Genomic DNA, 14972 nt, shown 5'->3' with positions numbered 1-14972 from the left:
TGTGTGACTTAATATATTTCGGCAGTGATAAAGAGAAACACATGTTGGTATTTTCTTGGTTTTATTGTATAGTAATAATGTTCGGTTAAACACGGCGCTAAGATAATATGACTGTCACATTGATTTTAGTTTGAGTTGAAAGGTTTACATTAATTGGGAATTTAGATATGGTGAGAGATACGGAAGTGGCGCCTGTCCGCTACATTGTAGGAAGGCCGAAAGACAACTGTTTCATTTCCGTTTGCGTTATTGTCTATGGTCTCTCTATGACCATAAACAATAACATGACAGTTGTAGAGTTATATACAAAAAATTGAAAGTCGTGCTTCACTATTATTTTGGAAACCTTTTAAATCTTAAGGTTGTAAGATCTATCATCTAATGTGTTCATTTTCAATAAACTGGGAAGGAGCTTGAGCGTCTAGAACCGTAGACTGCTTCTAAGTAATGCTGCGTTTCTACATGTCGATTTTGTGTTCAAATTTCCGTTGAATATTGAAAAAAAAATTGAAAGAAGACGTTATACTTATTTCAGAAAATAAAACAAATATACTATATGATATAGATACGGCAGCCAATTTACCGTGTTAAAATAAGTTGTATTCACGAGACGATAGATTGTCGACACGATTGATGATTTACAGTTGATTCGACTAAAAGTAAAAGGGTTACAACTTCATTCAATTCAAATAAGAAGTTGATCAAATTCATTAAAATATGGTTTCCACTTATCATTTTAGTTTCGAACGTCATTCAACAGATAGTTGAATGACAAAAATCGACATATGGGAGCGCGGCATTGTAAGGAACTTGTGGCAGACTGAACGGAATGAATAAGTTTTAAACTAATCATAAACCACTACTTTTATTTAGTAATAATTAAGTTTATCTGCGTAAAAGCTTTTAAATATTCAGTAAATCCGAGTGTCTTAAAAGCTACTAAACACAGAAAAAAGTTTTCAACATAATAAAACGTATCATAATTTATTTTAATGGACCTTTCCGCTAAGATTTTTTCGAGTCGAGCTAAATTGCTGATTTTATTATATTGCCAACTCAAGTCAGAATATTACTTAAAGAAGGAGACATCAATGCCTTATCTATCCTTATCAATATTGCCTCAGAATATCTTTATAATGGAATTTAAGTAAAATAATATGATGGCTTCGGCAATGCGTAGTTGCAAGAGGCCTGAGCAAAGCGGGGCACGTGAGACAGGTGGGTAATGAGCCATCAATCACCAAATTGTATGCCGACATGGGGCGCTGATTTGGAGCTCATCGCTTCCCCCTTACATCGGGAACTGGGTTCATGTTAAGAATAACGAAGTTCATCTTTTTATTAATTTTATACATAGTAAAATATTTACTCCTAACTGAAGAATATCGGTGTCCACAAAATTATTGTTACATAATGTATTTAAATAGGTTAATAAATAAGATTAGTTATTAATCCGTTGAATTATCAACTCATATTAACAGTAATGAAATTAATACTATTTTCAAATAAGAACTTCTTGTCCACGTGTAAAAACTGTGAACTTATCGCACTTCCGTTTTTAAATGAGGAACGCTCCCAATTTTATCATCTCATTTTACGCTCACATGTTGTACGAATCTATCAATTTACGTAATTTGAAGCTTTTTATAATAAAAATATGTCTAAATCGATCAATAGTAATGTTAGAATCATTATTAGTAAACTTTTGGTTTATTGCGAAGGAAAAGAGCCGCATCTAAAAGGAGAGTATACACATTATTTAAACACGTCTCTAGCACGCTTTGCCGCCATGACAGGTACGTCACTGAGAAGTTTTCTATATGCGACTACAGCGACTTCCTGTTATCGCCGATTTCTTGTTGTTGGACAGTAATACAGTAAATAATAATATGATTATTGCGAATTAATGTGTCAACATACACAAAGTAAGACAACACAATATTTTTATGCGCTTTACTTAACCTATAAACAAATATGTTTTATGTAAATACGATTGGGGGACGCAAGGTTACTTAGCTATCGAAGGTGGGCACCAATTGGAAAAGATTGAGAGTCCGTGCTTTATAGAATTGTTTATTTAAAATGACGTTTTCTGCTCGATTCATACACCATGTATAAGCTTACATAAATTTTAAACGCTCCATTTTTTATCGGAGTAACATGGCGTAATCAGTAATGTTATTTTAATAAGATCGCATTGAATATATAATAATAATTGATTGTTACAACAGCGAAAATGAAATGATCTACAAACATGAATGGCCATTACCCATTAGTCATTGATAGAATTTTATGCAACATACTTTTTACGTATTCACATTATGTATGCTTTAAAGAGCCATTTTTTTTTTTTTAAGAAAAGACTAATAAAAATTGTTATAAACGAAAAGAAACATGGGGGCTACGTGTTATCTGAAAATCTTAACAAAGCCGCAATTAACTGGCCCCGAATGACTCTTTACTTTCGATTGTGTATCTATTACTTGAATACATTTTTCTGCTGTGTAATGTGCAACAGTAAATGACTACTTCATATGTTATGGAGAAGTGCATAACCGTCGGTCAAGACGGAATTACAGGGATATAAAACAAAACGCAGAACAGCGAAATAGAAATAAAAGATAGATTATCATCGAAACTGAACGCTGAGAATATATGCATAAAACATTAAATTAGTCTTCCTTAATTCAAAATATTGTGACCATCGACTGGTGTGTAAAACTGTAAATAGTTGATTCTAACAGTGATTTTCTATGATTAACGTCATCCTGAATAAATTTGCCAATAAATGCAAATAATTTATTTTGCTATAAAAGTGTTCAATTTAGACTCGACGCGAATGATGAATTTTCAGAAAAAGTGTGTTCAATGTTTATGTTATAATTATGCATTCCGACCATGTCTGATCCTAATAGTATCATATGGGCCTCCACAGAATGGAGATTTTGTATTGACAGATTTTATTTTTACGAGAAATGGATGTCAGCCACTTTCTCAACCTATTAGGTCCATACTCTGACTCATATACAAATTGAAAAACATTATGTGTACTTGTCAGACCCAAGATTCGATTCTGGGACCCACGACGCAATAGGCCAACGCTTAAGTCGCGCGGCCATCGTGGAATACATATATTAATAGGCAGACAATCTTTTTTAGCGCCGCGGGCGAACAAAAAACATTTTTATGAGGCTTTTTGACAATTTTTCCCCCTTCAGTTTATCTGATGCCCATAAGCGCAATGCTTTGTATTTATACATATTAGGTATTATGATCATTTCATGGGTTAATTTACAATTAACATACAAAATATCAACAAACCCCAAAGAAACATTCTTCATAATTACTGTACTTAATAAAACACGAAATCAACAAAGTTAATTACTTAAAGTCCCAAGCTGTAATAAAAATAATGTTTGTTTAACAGGATTTGTCAAAGGCCGAAATCAGTTAGAAATTAAAATTGCTTGTAGAAATGGGTGTTTAAATTATTGTTTTACATGCGTCAGACAAATTTTCTCTTGAAATTTAGAAAAAAATATGTTAAGTAAATAAATTTAATTATTATCTTATAGATGATTTGATCCAACGACATGATTAGAACTGATTACAGTATTAAATTAAAACACTTTCGATAAGCAAAAATAATCATTTAATATTCATAGAATTCAACCAGAGAAAGAGTTCAACATTTAGGTACGTTGGTACAAGAAAAAAAGTATGTCCTACATGTTTTTAATAATTGTTTTTTTATTGAAAAGTTTAATACAATTACTAACCTATTGATCTATTATTTAAGCCGAGTATTACTATTATGCAATGGCAAAAATCAACAAGATACTTAAACGGAGTAACAGATTTTTTTTTTTGCAATATGGAAAAGAACATCATAATAACAACATCATGTTGCATTTAAGTCCGATTGCTAAATGCCTGTTGTTTTTTTTAACCCCTGTTGTTGCATTGCAGTGCAGTCCACGCCTTGAATTATTATTATCTCAATGCAAGGAGAAAGTGCCAAGTGTTACGGGGTCGTTCTTTTGAACTCTGACGTTCGCCTTGGCGCGCACTGGCGTGGTGAAAAACTTCGCGAAAGGAGTAAATAACATCGATATGTATGTCGAATAATTAAAAGACGTATCATTGTTGTGATAGTTTCAATTAATTGACGCGAAATAATATTAATAATCAATAATATATAGTGATTTAAAATATACTAATAATATTCACAGATTTTTTTTGACGTTTAGAAGAACTTTGTGGAATCTTTAAATATGGATAAGTAACAGTGGAGATACTCATAATAAATGTAATTAGAATAGCATTATTTCATAATATCGTGCATTCAGTAAGTATATTAAAAGACAGTTAGGTATAATTTTCAATGATAATACGATTAAACATTTTTATCAACAAGGGTATACACATATTAATGAATTAATAAACATACATAATTTTGAAAACACTTCTGAGAAAATACATTATAACAAATAGAAAAAATCTTTTTGGAAAAAGTAAGACACCCCGCAGGATCGAGCCTGCATCTCTCAGGTTTCGCGCCCACGCACATATACCTACGACAAATTTTAAGTAATGGCTCGTATATAGCTCTGAAGCGCTTTATAATTTGAGCTACTATTGGCTATCGGCTATCGAATTAATGCTTGTAGGTAGAGAAATTTTATGAAATATGTATCCATATTATTGAGTTGGACAATTATATTATTATAGGCTCTCTTAAACATTTAATATACCTAATTATATATTTACATTTTTACAAAAAATAAGTCCACAATGCATTTGGGTCTTTTTCGTAGTTCCAATTTTAAGGACGATGACATATGAACAAAATAAATGAAAATAGCGTTGCTGTCATTTGCACAACATACCGAAAATAATTTGTTATATTAAGCGTGTATATTTATATTTTGTCATAGTTCCTGAAAATTATGGTTATAATGAGGTTTTAGAAGACATTTTATATTTTATTTATATTATTAATCAATTGTTAAAATATTACTTCTACAGACTTACGCAAGGCAGCGGTAAAACATGCTTATCAATTTTATTGGAGAGAGTAATCTTTTCTGTTATTAATTTTTACATGAGACATATTCCTAAATTAATTATTATAAATGCCAGTATAAAAGATCCTAATAATTAACAAGTGTGATTGAGGCGTGTATTTTCAAAGTGAACTTATTCCACTTCAACAAATTTTTGGCAAAAGCCAAAAAACTATTTACGGCCTTTTGTATTGAAAAAAGTTACTTTTGTTACTAACATCGATTTTGAAGTTGATTGGTCTACCCTATCCTATTGAATGTTATTAGGTTCTTCTGTACAAAAAAATATCGTTTAAATTCAGGCATTTTCGTCAAGTAGTGGATTAAGTTCACTTTGAAAATATATCACTCAATTGTGATATTCGTACATTATTGGATGGTATTTATGTGTCGTTAATATTACCTTAATTATTATTATTATGCGTACAAGCTGTTTTTGTTTATCTATTATTATGTGACTATGATACAAAATTTTCTTTCACAGTGTAATAATGAGTTAAAGAATGCATTGATGATACATATTATAATTATAAAGCATTTTGTGATATTATCATACTTGTACGTTGTACGCAATATGTAAATGACATTAAACATATTAAAAATGAATCTAAAATATTCCTACGTCAATGTATGCAAGCATCCATGCGGCAAATGCACTGCGCGAGGATGATTCAGAAAGCACCGATGTCCTACTGTTTTGATTTCTATAAAACAAGGCGGGAAAGTGATAATCATTTTTTGAAAAGAGAAGACGTATGCAATGTGTTGTACAATCACAATCGCCTTCGAAAGTTCGTACATTAAATTTGATTGAGCTCATACTATTAACTTTGGGATGCGGTGTGATTACTTCGGTTTATAAATGCGGAACTGAGTCTAGTGAAACTTTGTGATCGCGTTACGAAATCTATTGCTTATTTTAAAAATTGTTATTACTATAATGAGGTAACATTTGAATGATTAGTGTTAAATGTGAAATGAAGAAAATCCAATTAGGTAATCTAAATAAATACAAAAGCAGGAAAACATTATCACACAGCTAATTCTACTATCAATGGTTTTGTTGACTCGCCAAAGGGTTGATTTTTACATTGTCAATCAATATTTATGCGAATCCAAGTTTTGTACAATTTCAGTGATTCTAATTTTAGATGAAACTCCTTTATTCGGCGCTCTTGTTTAAAACAATATGATAGTTATTTCTCCACCGTTAATATATTCAATAATTAACCTACTTAATTTAAACGCGCCAAGATTTCGTATAATATTTTGAATAGCTCTTTTTTATCCCTAACAGTGCTAATAATTTTTTTTGACCATGCCCAATCTAATAAGATCATAATATGGGCCTCCACAGAGTGGAGGTTTGTATTAACAGATTCAGTTTTTACGAGAAATGAATGTTAGCCACTTGCCCAACCTATTAGGTCACTCTGACTCAAACACAAATTGAAAAACAATATGTGTATTTACCAGACCCTGGATTCGAACCTGGGACCGACGACGTTATAGGCCAACGCTAAAGCCACTCGGCCATTGTGAGCGTCAGTAATAATTATTATAATATATTATGCTGTAACCTAAATTGTGGTAGTTACTTATAATTGAGAAGATTCACAGTGTGAGCGAAATGTGTTAGAAAATTATTTTAGGATGTGCTGATTGCCAAAGGCCTACTATAAATATTCATGCCGCGTGATAAAACTGTGATTATCGATCGTTGTGCTTAGGGATTGCAATACCAAATGAATATATCAATACCGGAATTTTGGTATTTTTATTGAATACCGGTATTCTTTAAAACTCATATAAAAAAGAAGTACTTATCAATAAATATAGCTATTAAAATCTATTTAAAACATTATCTTATAGCAACCTAAAGTACCACCTATATTTATTATGTCGACCTTTATAAATAGGTATAGATATAGATCATACTATTGTAAGACTAACTGTGCAGGAAAATCTCTCTCAAATTCAACGCTTGTTGGATATGCTATCAACGTTGGATCAACAATAGAATAATTGGAAATAATTGCCACAAATGTTTTGACAATTCAATAAGTATATTTGAGGAATATTGTTTTATTCTCATTTAACTTATGTTGGTCTCAGTGAATATACCTATTTGCGTTTTGGCATTATAAAGCTTATACACTAAATTTAATATACAATATACCTAGTAGTAAATAATGAAAATATAACATTAAATTCATTTTCAGTAAATATAAACGTGTATGCTTTCATAATACCGAAAATATTTATGAAACCGTTATCTTGGTATCAATAAATATTTGAATACCCGTATTTCAAAACCGGTATTGTAATCCCTAGTTATATAATATGATTATATGATTTTTTTAAATTAAAATAAATGATAAAACGTTAATTAATTTGAAAAAAATGTGACAACGAAACCTTAATTTACTATACATTGCATTGAATTCGAAGATAATCAATAACTAGCACTACCATCGGAACTCGTAATTTACTACCGCGGTATGCCTACAGACGGTCTTGGTAAATACCATGTTATAAACATATATTATAATTTAGTTTTTTCTTTATAGAAATTCCTGAACTCTTGGCACAATCCTCTTACACGCGGCAGTCAGTATGTTAAAGTAGGTACACATCTATCCAACGGAGATGCACGCCCGAGATGAGGCTAGTATGAGAAACTACCGACACTTCGTGAGGTGTATCACTAATTCTGCATTGTACACAGCAAAATGTATGCAGTTGCCGACGTTTCCTCGATCAAGGGAAATCGAGAACGTACTGAAAACACTAGCTGCGTGTAATATAAAATAATACTAACAATTGAATTGCTTGGAACGGTCAAATATCTCTTGTTTCGTGACTGGCTAAAGTGAGCGAAAGTCGCACCACTTTTAAAATAACCCTCATAGTCAACCCAAATCTATCTTTATTTCGTTTTGAGTACATTGAGATCCATGTTTGCATTCATATATATATATATATATATATCGACCGTAGAAGTGAAAAAGGAGGTAACCCTCAGATTATCAAAATAGGTTTTTTTGACAATTACATTAAATACGACTGTGTCCAAAGGATATTAGCCGCAAATGGCGAATAATTATGTAAATTTAGCTATTACTATTATTATACTAAGTATATTTTTTTGTGAGGTGAAGTGGAAAAAAGACTTAACCATAATTTTTATCGTGTTTTCTTTAATTACCTCAATAATTAATATCAGACTGAGAACATAAAACACTAAATAATTATCTTTATACACTTAGGTTTATGTATATTGTATATTATATGTCTCCTGTAAAATTTGATTTGTGTGGGTTAAGTCCTTTTTCCTTTCTAAAGTCGATATGATTTACCTATATAGCAGTGGTGTACGGTGACGTTTGCTTGTAGGGATGTGTTTAAAAAATTCGCATATAGGTATTTACTGTTTGCTATATTATATTATCTAATTCTTCTTCTTCTTTCAACTATGTCCGATCCTAATAGGATCATATGGGCCTCCACGGAGTGGAGGATTGTATTGACAGAATCGGTTTTTGCGAGAAATGGATGTCAGCCACTTGCTCAACCTATTAGGTTAATACTCTGACTCATATATAAATTGAAAACACAATATGTGTACTTGCCAGACCCAGGATTCGAACCTGGGACCCACGACGCAATAGGCCGATGCTTAAGCGCTTATCTAATTAGGGTTTTATAACTAATTGAATTGAATTTGAAGATAATTACAAAATATTAATAATAAATAGAATCTGGAGAAGTTTAGAATGACGTATTTTTGACACGTTTTTAAGTTTATCCCATATTCTTCCATACTCGAGATCGGTTGCCTGTTACTTCACATCCATTAGGTATTTCAGTTCCCATTCATTCTGTGTTCCATGATATTTATAGTATTGCTATGGATTTTAAAATAGGTACTGTTTAATATTATAATGCTTCAACAAGAGGTCTATCAAATGAACTAATGAATCGTATACGTAGATTTGGGGCACTGGATCTAACAAATAAACAATTACAAGATAAAAAGAACTTTTTATATACAACGTTTTTAAATTTCCTGTTGAATCATATAAACTTGACTTGACTAGCTTAAACGATCAAAAAATTTGTAATTGATAGAAATAATACTGAAATGTCATTTTGACATGTCATATTGATTTCCATAATAACGCAAGTATATATTAATAATTTAATAAGTGTGTCGAAATAACTTTTCATACAAAACAGAATTAACTGAAAATGAATTCAATTCTACTAAAAGATGGCCAAAAGTATTAAAAAAATGCATTGGCATCGTGTTCTGATATATTCTAAAAGTTTCAAATGTCTAGCTAGTCGGGAAGTTAGTTAAAAATCGATTGCAAGATTTGTACCGGACAAAGAGCCACCGGACAAATAAGATTACGAGCTAAGAAAAACGTTGTAAAATGAGAATATCATTTTTTTAAATATACGATTGGAAAACTACTGATGTATTTTTTTGTTAAAATGCATTAAAATCATTTCTACGAAATAATATTATTACGAAGCTTGCTTATATTTATTTTTGTTATAGGGTGTATGATATAAATTGCTGTTATGATTGGTTACGATGTGTTAATGGGAATAATAAGGTAGACGGTATTATCCATAGCGTACGTGATAAAAAGATATTTCAAAGTGATATTTACTTGTGGTGTTCTGTCACTGGAAGTGATTTTCAATCCATCGCGTGATAATTTCATTATTATTTCCAAGTGAAAGTATTCACACATAATATGATTACGTTTTTTTATGTTTGGCAAAATAATTGAACGAACTTATGTTAACAAACTAACCATGAAATTATTACATGTTTACGCAACACGATGACTTAGAACATTTTAAAAATATTACTTAAAAGAAATATAAGTTCATTTCATAAATGAATTAATACGATATTCTTTATATTAATGAATTATATTGACATTCTATTTATAAGAGAGAATTTTTATCATGATTTTACTAGTTGAAACTGATTGTACTTATGTGAGTTTAGAGGTATTATAGATATCTCATATAAGTAATATTATGTTTTAATTGATACCATTGCCCCCACAAGGGGGGTGACAGGGCTCCAGCGTGGCGGGTCGACCAAATACGTGAAACAACACACATCACAAATTTGCTCTAATGGTAAAAAAGTTGCCTGCTTTGCCGTAATTTTTCTTAAAATACGTCGTTGTGCAATGCAATTGTTAGGTATTGTTTGTCAGTACTCGATAACTCCATAATTTAAGTGGATGTAGGTATTAAAAAAGCGTCACACTGCCTTTAACCTTATTGATAGGTAGGGGGGTCCGCTTCATACCATGACATGATTGATATCTACATTTTGGGTGCATTCCGAAAACATACAAGTGATAGAGTTTGGCGGTCTAATGACCCGAGGTAGTTGCAAATTTGTAATATAAACTTCATGGTTCTGTTTTAAATATTATTTTTAAAAATCATACCAATGGCTGTTCAATTCCGAAAAGGCAGGCTTCGGCTAATACGAAATTATACGAAACACACAGCGGTGATAGGATACCTACTGCTGGGACCCGGTCTGTTATCGAGGATACACGAACTTGTTGATACCTGCTTGGCAATACTAATAGAAATAATATATGGAAAAATAATATTGTACTTACCAAAGATTCAAGAGGAGCAGATTCCAGTACGTTGACTGCATATTCTGGTCTTTCGAAAACTGGAGGATTATCATTCACGTCTTGCACATCCACCAGAAGTGTCAAGTTGGTGCTGAGAGGGGGTCTTCCTGAGTCAGATGCGATGACCGTCAAGGCATGACGCTGGGCAGCTTCATAATCCAAATGTCTGTTGAAAGAACAATATAATATTTTAAATAATCTATATACATAAATTTTCTGACAGCAGAGCCCACTACTGGATATGGTTCTGTCCCATTTCTCTATATTACGTATATTCATATTATATAATATGTGATTACATACATAATGTACAATATGTATGACTGTAAGTGGCGAAGTCTCATTTCAAAGGTAAACAATATATCAACAGAGCCATAGTGTCTCAAATATTCATGTAGGATTCACAAACTTACACATATATATATTATACTGCGTACAAGTCTATAGAATCTTCTAATAACACGAGCAAATAAAGGCTTGGTATAATCCAAATATTTTGGGATCAACTTTAATGGTATTTGATCTTGAAATCGGATGAATGTCTACTTAATTGAATGAAACAGGCAATGCTTTCATAACAATGCTTACCTGCCATGTTATTTTGCAACACAATAGGAAAACTCCGGATGTCCTACCAGAAAATAAGTTCAACTAACGATGCCGTAGAGTTTTTTTTAACGTAAGTTTGATTCGCAGGTCGGCATCACTTTTATTTTGTTAAATATCTATTTTAGTGAATGATGTCGTTTTTAGTGAAAAACCTTTGTTTAAAAATAAAATATAATATTTTATGTTCAGTAAATTGTATCAGTAAAATACTAAAGATGGAATAATAATATTCAAATTTAAGTCCTGTAAACGTGGTTGTTCTAGGATGGCCTTTTTAGTTACCTATCACAGCCTGCGTTCCTCAAACACACACCCTTCTCCACTGGACTTTAATACTTTGGAAAGAATAACGATATTTTACAATAAATAACATGGAATGAGATCAACATCAACAATATAGTCGTTGCATACGAGTGCGAGTCATGGACGCTAAATATGAAAGCAGCTGAAATGGTGGACTGCTTTGAGAGAAAGATCTTGAGGCAGATATACGGACCCATGAATGATTGTGGGGAGTGGAGAATTAGGTACAACACGGAACTATACCGCTTATACCAAGATTCAAAACTCTCCACCTTCATAAAACTCCAGAGGTTAAACTGAGCAGGCCATGTCCAGCGCATGCCTCAGTCACGGATACCGAAGAAGATCCTGGAACAAAACCCAGGAAGGGAAAGGCCAGTGGGAAAGCCACGCACACGATGAGGTGATAACATTACAAAAGATGCCAACCAGCTGCTAAAAATCAGGAACTGAAAAAGACGTGCGGAGGACCGTTCCGGCTGGAGGACGGTGGTTGAGGAGGCCAGGGCTCGACTTGAGCTGTAGCGCCATCGAAGAAGAATAAGAAGAGATCAACATTGAATTTTGTAAATTATTATGATTTTTAAGTTGGTAGTTGGCTATCTATAGCATATGCATTTTTTAAAGAACGACGAATTCATTATTACGTGATTATACTTAAATAAACAACGAAAGCTGTAGTTATATTTGTATTATAAGAAGTAAAAAATAAAATAATATTTGATATTATCTTATTGAAGAAATATCCCATATTTGAACATAATAATATTAATTCAAAATTGTCGCACGCGGGGTTAATTAAATTCAACATGTATTTTTTAATGAGTTACATTATTTTTACCTTGTAAGCGTAATATGTCCAAGGTTCGGATCAACAGCAAAAGGGCCAACAGCTGATCCAGCTGGTCCTGCCAACTTGTACCGCACGATTCCGTTGGGGCCGGAATCCCGGTCCCTGGCATGGGCAGCATACAGTGGAGTTCCCAGTTCCAAGTTCTCGGCGACTGATATCCTCACGGTGGCAGATTCGAATTCAGGAGCGTTATCATTTACATCGTCCACGACTATGTTCACCTGGATGGGAAAAATAGGAGATTAGAGTTATTATAAATATATTTAATAATACCTTGATTCAAAATTATAAAAAATGGTCGGCAATATTAACGGAATTTGAAATAACACCTCAGTTGCATATTGTTTTGAATTTTTCTCATGATTAGTGAGTATATTGGTAACGCACTGCGCCCGAAAAGTAATGGTTATGGATTCAAGACCCATTCAGTGTAAATATAACATATTAAATACTGAATAACCTTTCGGTTAAATTTTTTTTAAGAATGTTAGATTCTTTATTACCTATAGAAAAACACAATTTTTAAAAATATCAAAAACATAATATATAGACATAATTCTAAAAAAAGGTTAACCAAATGGGGCTCGAATTCACGTCTTTCACTTTCTGGGTGAGTGCTTTGGTCTCTAAATTATCGATCCGTCTGTGATTCATACGAATTATTTCTTGTCTGTTTTTATGTTTGGCGAGGCTATGCCGGAACAGTGACGTCACGCGGCTCGTCGAAATTAATGAAAAAGCAGCCCTGTACATATGCCTATATGAAATTTTGGTATTAAACCTACGCCCCATGTCGAGGGAAGTTTGTTGCCTGCGATACCATCTGTGTATTGAGATACATTTAAATTACATGTGATTTGAGAATACCAACAAAATCACATCGATATAGTCGACGCGTTGCAGTTGAGAAGACGTTAGCCGGCTCTCACATCTAAACTCGCCCCGTCTGCCGCACAGCCATAAATAAAACCTTTCAAGAACGGCGATCCGCTGTTGCATATGAAGACCGCGCAGATCTACCTAGCGACAGTCGCACGTAATCTTCGAAACGTATAGATATTTTGGATGCGGCGATCGGCGAGGCGGTGTAGGATTGGCCAATTCGTAAGTTTTTGTATGCGTCTTGTCTTCTTGCAACAGCAGATGTTTTTCTCAAACTAAACAGTCGCATTCGACCAATCTGTGGAGTTCCATTTGTTAACGTATGTTTTGTGAATAATGATGACGTCACATCGATGTATTCGACACGTTGTATGCGAGACGAGTTTTGATGTGCGAGCCAGCTTATATGAGTGGCCCAGCTAATGCTTTTCCGCTACAAACCCACAATACATTAAGGTGAAACTACTTGAAAGTATTAAAATATACACTCGAGTTGCAAAATTAATAACTTATGAATACTATCTACTGGAATGGTATCTTTAAAGATATTAAAATGTTATTAGTTTGCTTTTATAAATACTATAAATATTATGGTCGGGTCATGATAACTGGTAGACAAACCATATAAAGTCATATTTACGATCGCAATCATATTGCATGATTAATATAGTAGTACTAAGAACTAGGACGGGTGGACGAACCTGAGTGTGTCCGTATGCAGGAGGACTGCCGCTAGACGCCTGGATGTTGAGGAGAACTGACGGTCTAACTTCGTGGTCGAGGCTTGATGCTGTGTGGATCACTCCGGAGTCCGCGTCGATACTGAAGTAACCTTCAGGGTCTCCGGAGTAGATGGAGTATTTGACGTGCTGACGGTCACCTGGAATAGAATTAAAGTTTTAATTAAAATATATGATAAATTGAAATGTGACACTTAGAATAATATGTTGATATCACGTAGAGCACGATCCCGAAAAAAACATCTGATGTTTCTTCTTTCAATAATAATAATATGTTAAATGCATTTAACACTGAACTCTGTTCAACCAAATTGCTTCGGATGTTGATATATTCCATCTACGTGAGAATGAGTATAGGTGGACGTTATTTTATAAATTCTTAAAATAGGGTCTGCTTAACTCATCCGGTGTACTTCCTTGTACCTATGTACTTCATATTTTTTGTATTTACACATTTATACTGTAGAATAACTTAATATTGCATAATTACAGTATTACATAATACTATTTTAATAATATTTCTTTGTTTCTAAATGTCATGTTGTGAACATCTTAAACTTATAATTTGTAATGTCCACAATATGTAAAAATAAATTAAAATTGAAATTGAAATTGAATTACAATGTAAAACTCGGTGGACAATAATTAATTAAAAATGGTTGTCTAGTTGCTCATCAAACTATCTCTTCTTATCATGTGCCTCCACAGAACAGATTAATAAATATAAATGTAAAAGCCATCGCCATGGACCAATGTTCTGAAGTAGGGTAGTTTATGGCCTGAACGCTATAAACTCAAAGTAAAAAAACCGCGTCAACTGTTCCCAAAGATT

The 14972-nt window shown here is 32.8% G+C and overlaps 1 protein-coding gene across 1 annotated transcript in view; it reads right to left on the bottom strand.

Moving 5' to 3' along the window:
* Positions 1-14972, bottom strand: part of ds (dachsous cadherin-related 1) — a 114337-nt gene that overhangs the window by 53512 nt on the left and 45853 nt on the right. The window contains exons 3-5 of the mRNA XM_085960492.1: positions 14102-14280; positions 12507-12739; positions 10733-10919 (exon numbers count right to left, since the gene is read on the bottom strand). Of these exons, the coding sequence (XP_085816618.1) occupies positions 10733-10919; positions 12507-12739; positions 14102-14280 (599 nt within the window). The remainder of the gene's footprint in view (positions 1-10732; positions 10920-12506; positions 12740-14101; positions 14281-14972) is intronic.

Source organism: Rhyacophila brunnea, unplaced genomic scaffold, assembly GCF_057557595.1.
Source record: "Rhyacophila brunnea isolate RB1 unplaced genomic scaffold, BYU_Rbru_1.0 scaffold_11, whole genome shotgun sequence".
Taxonomy (NCBI): Eukaryota; Metazoa; Arthropoda; class Insecta; order Trichoptera; family Rhyacophilidae; genus Rhyacophila; species Rhyacophila brunnea.
This window is presented reverse-complemented; position numbering and strand designations above follow the sequence as displayed.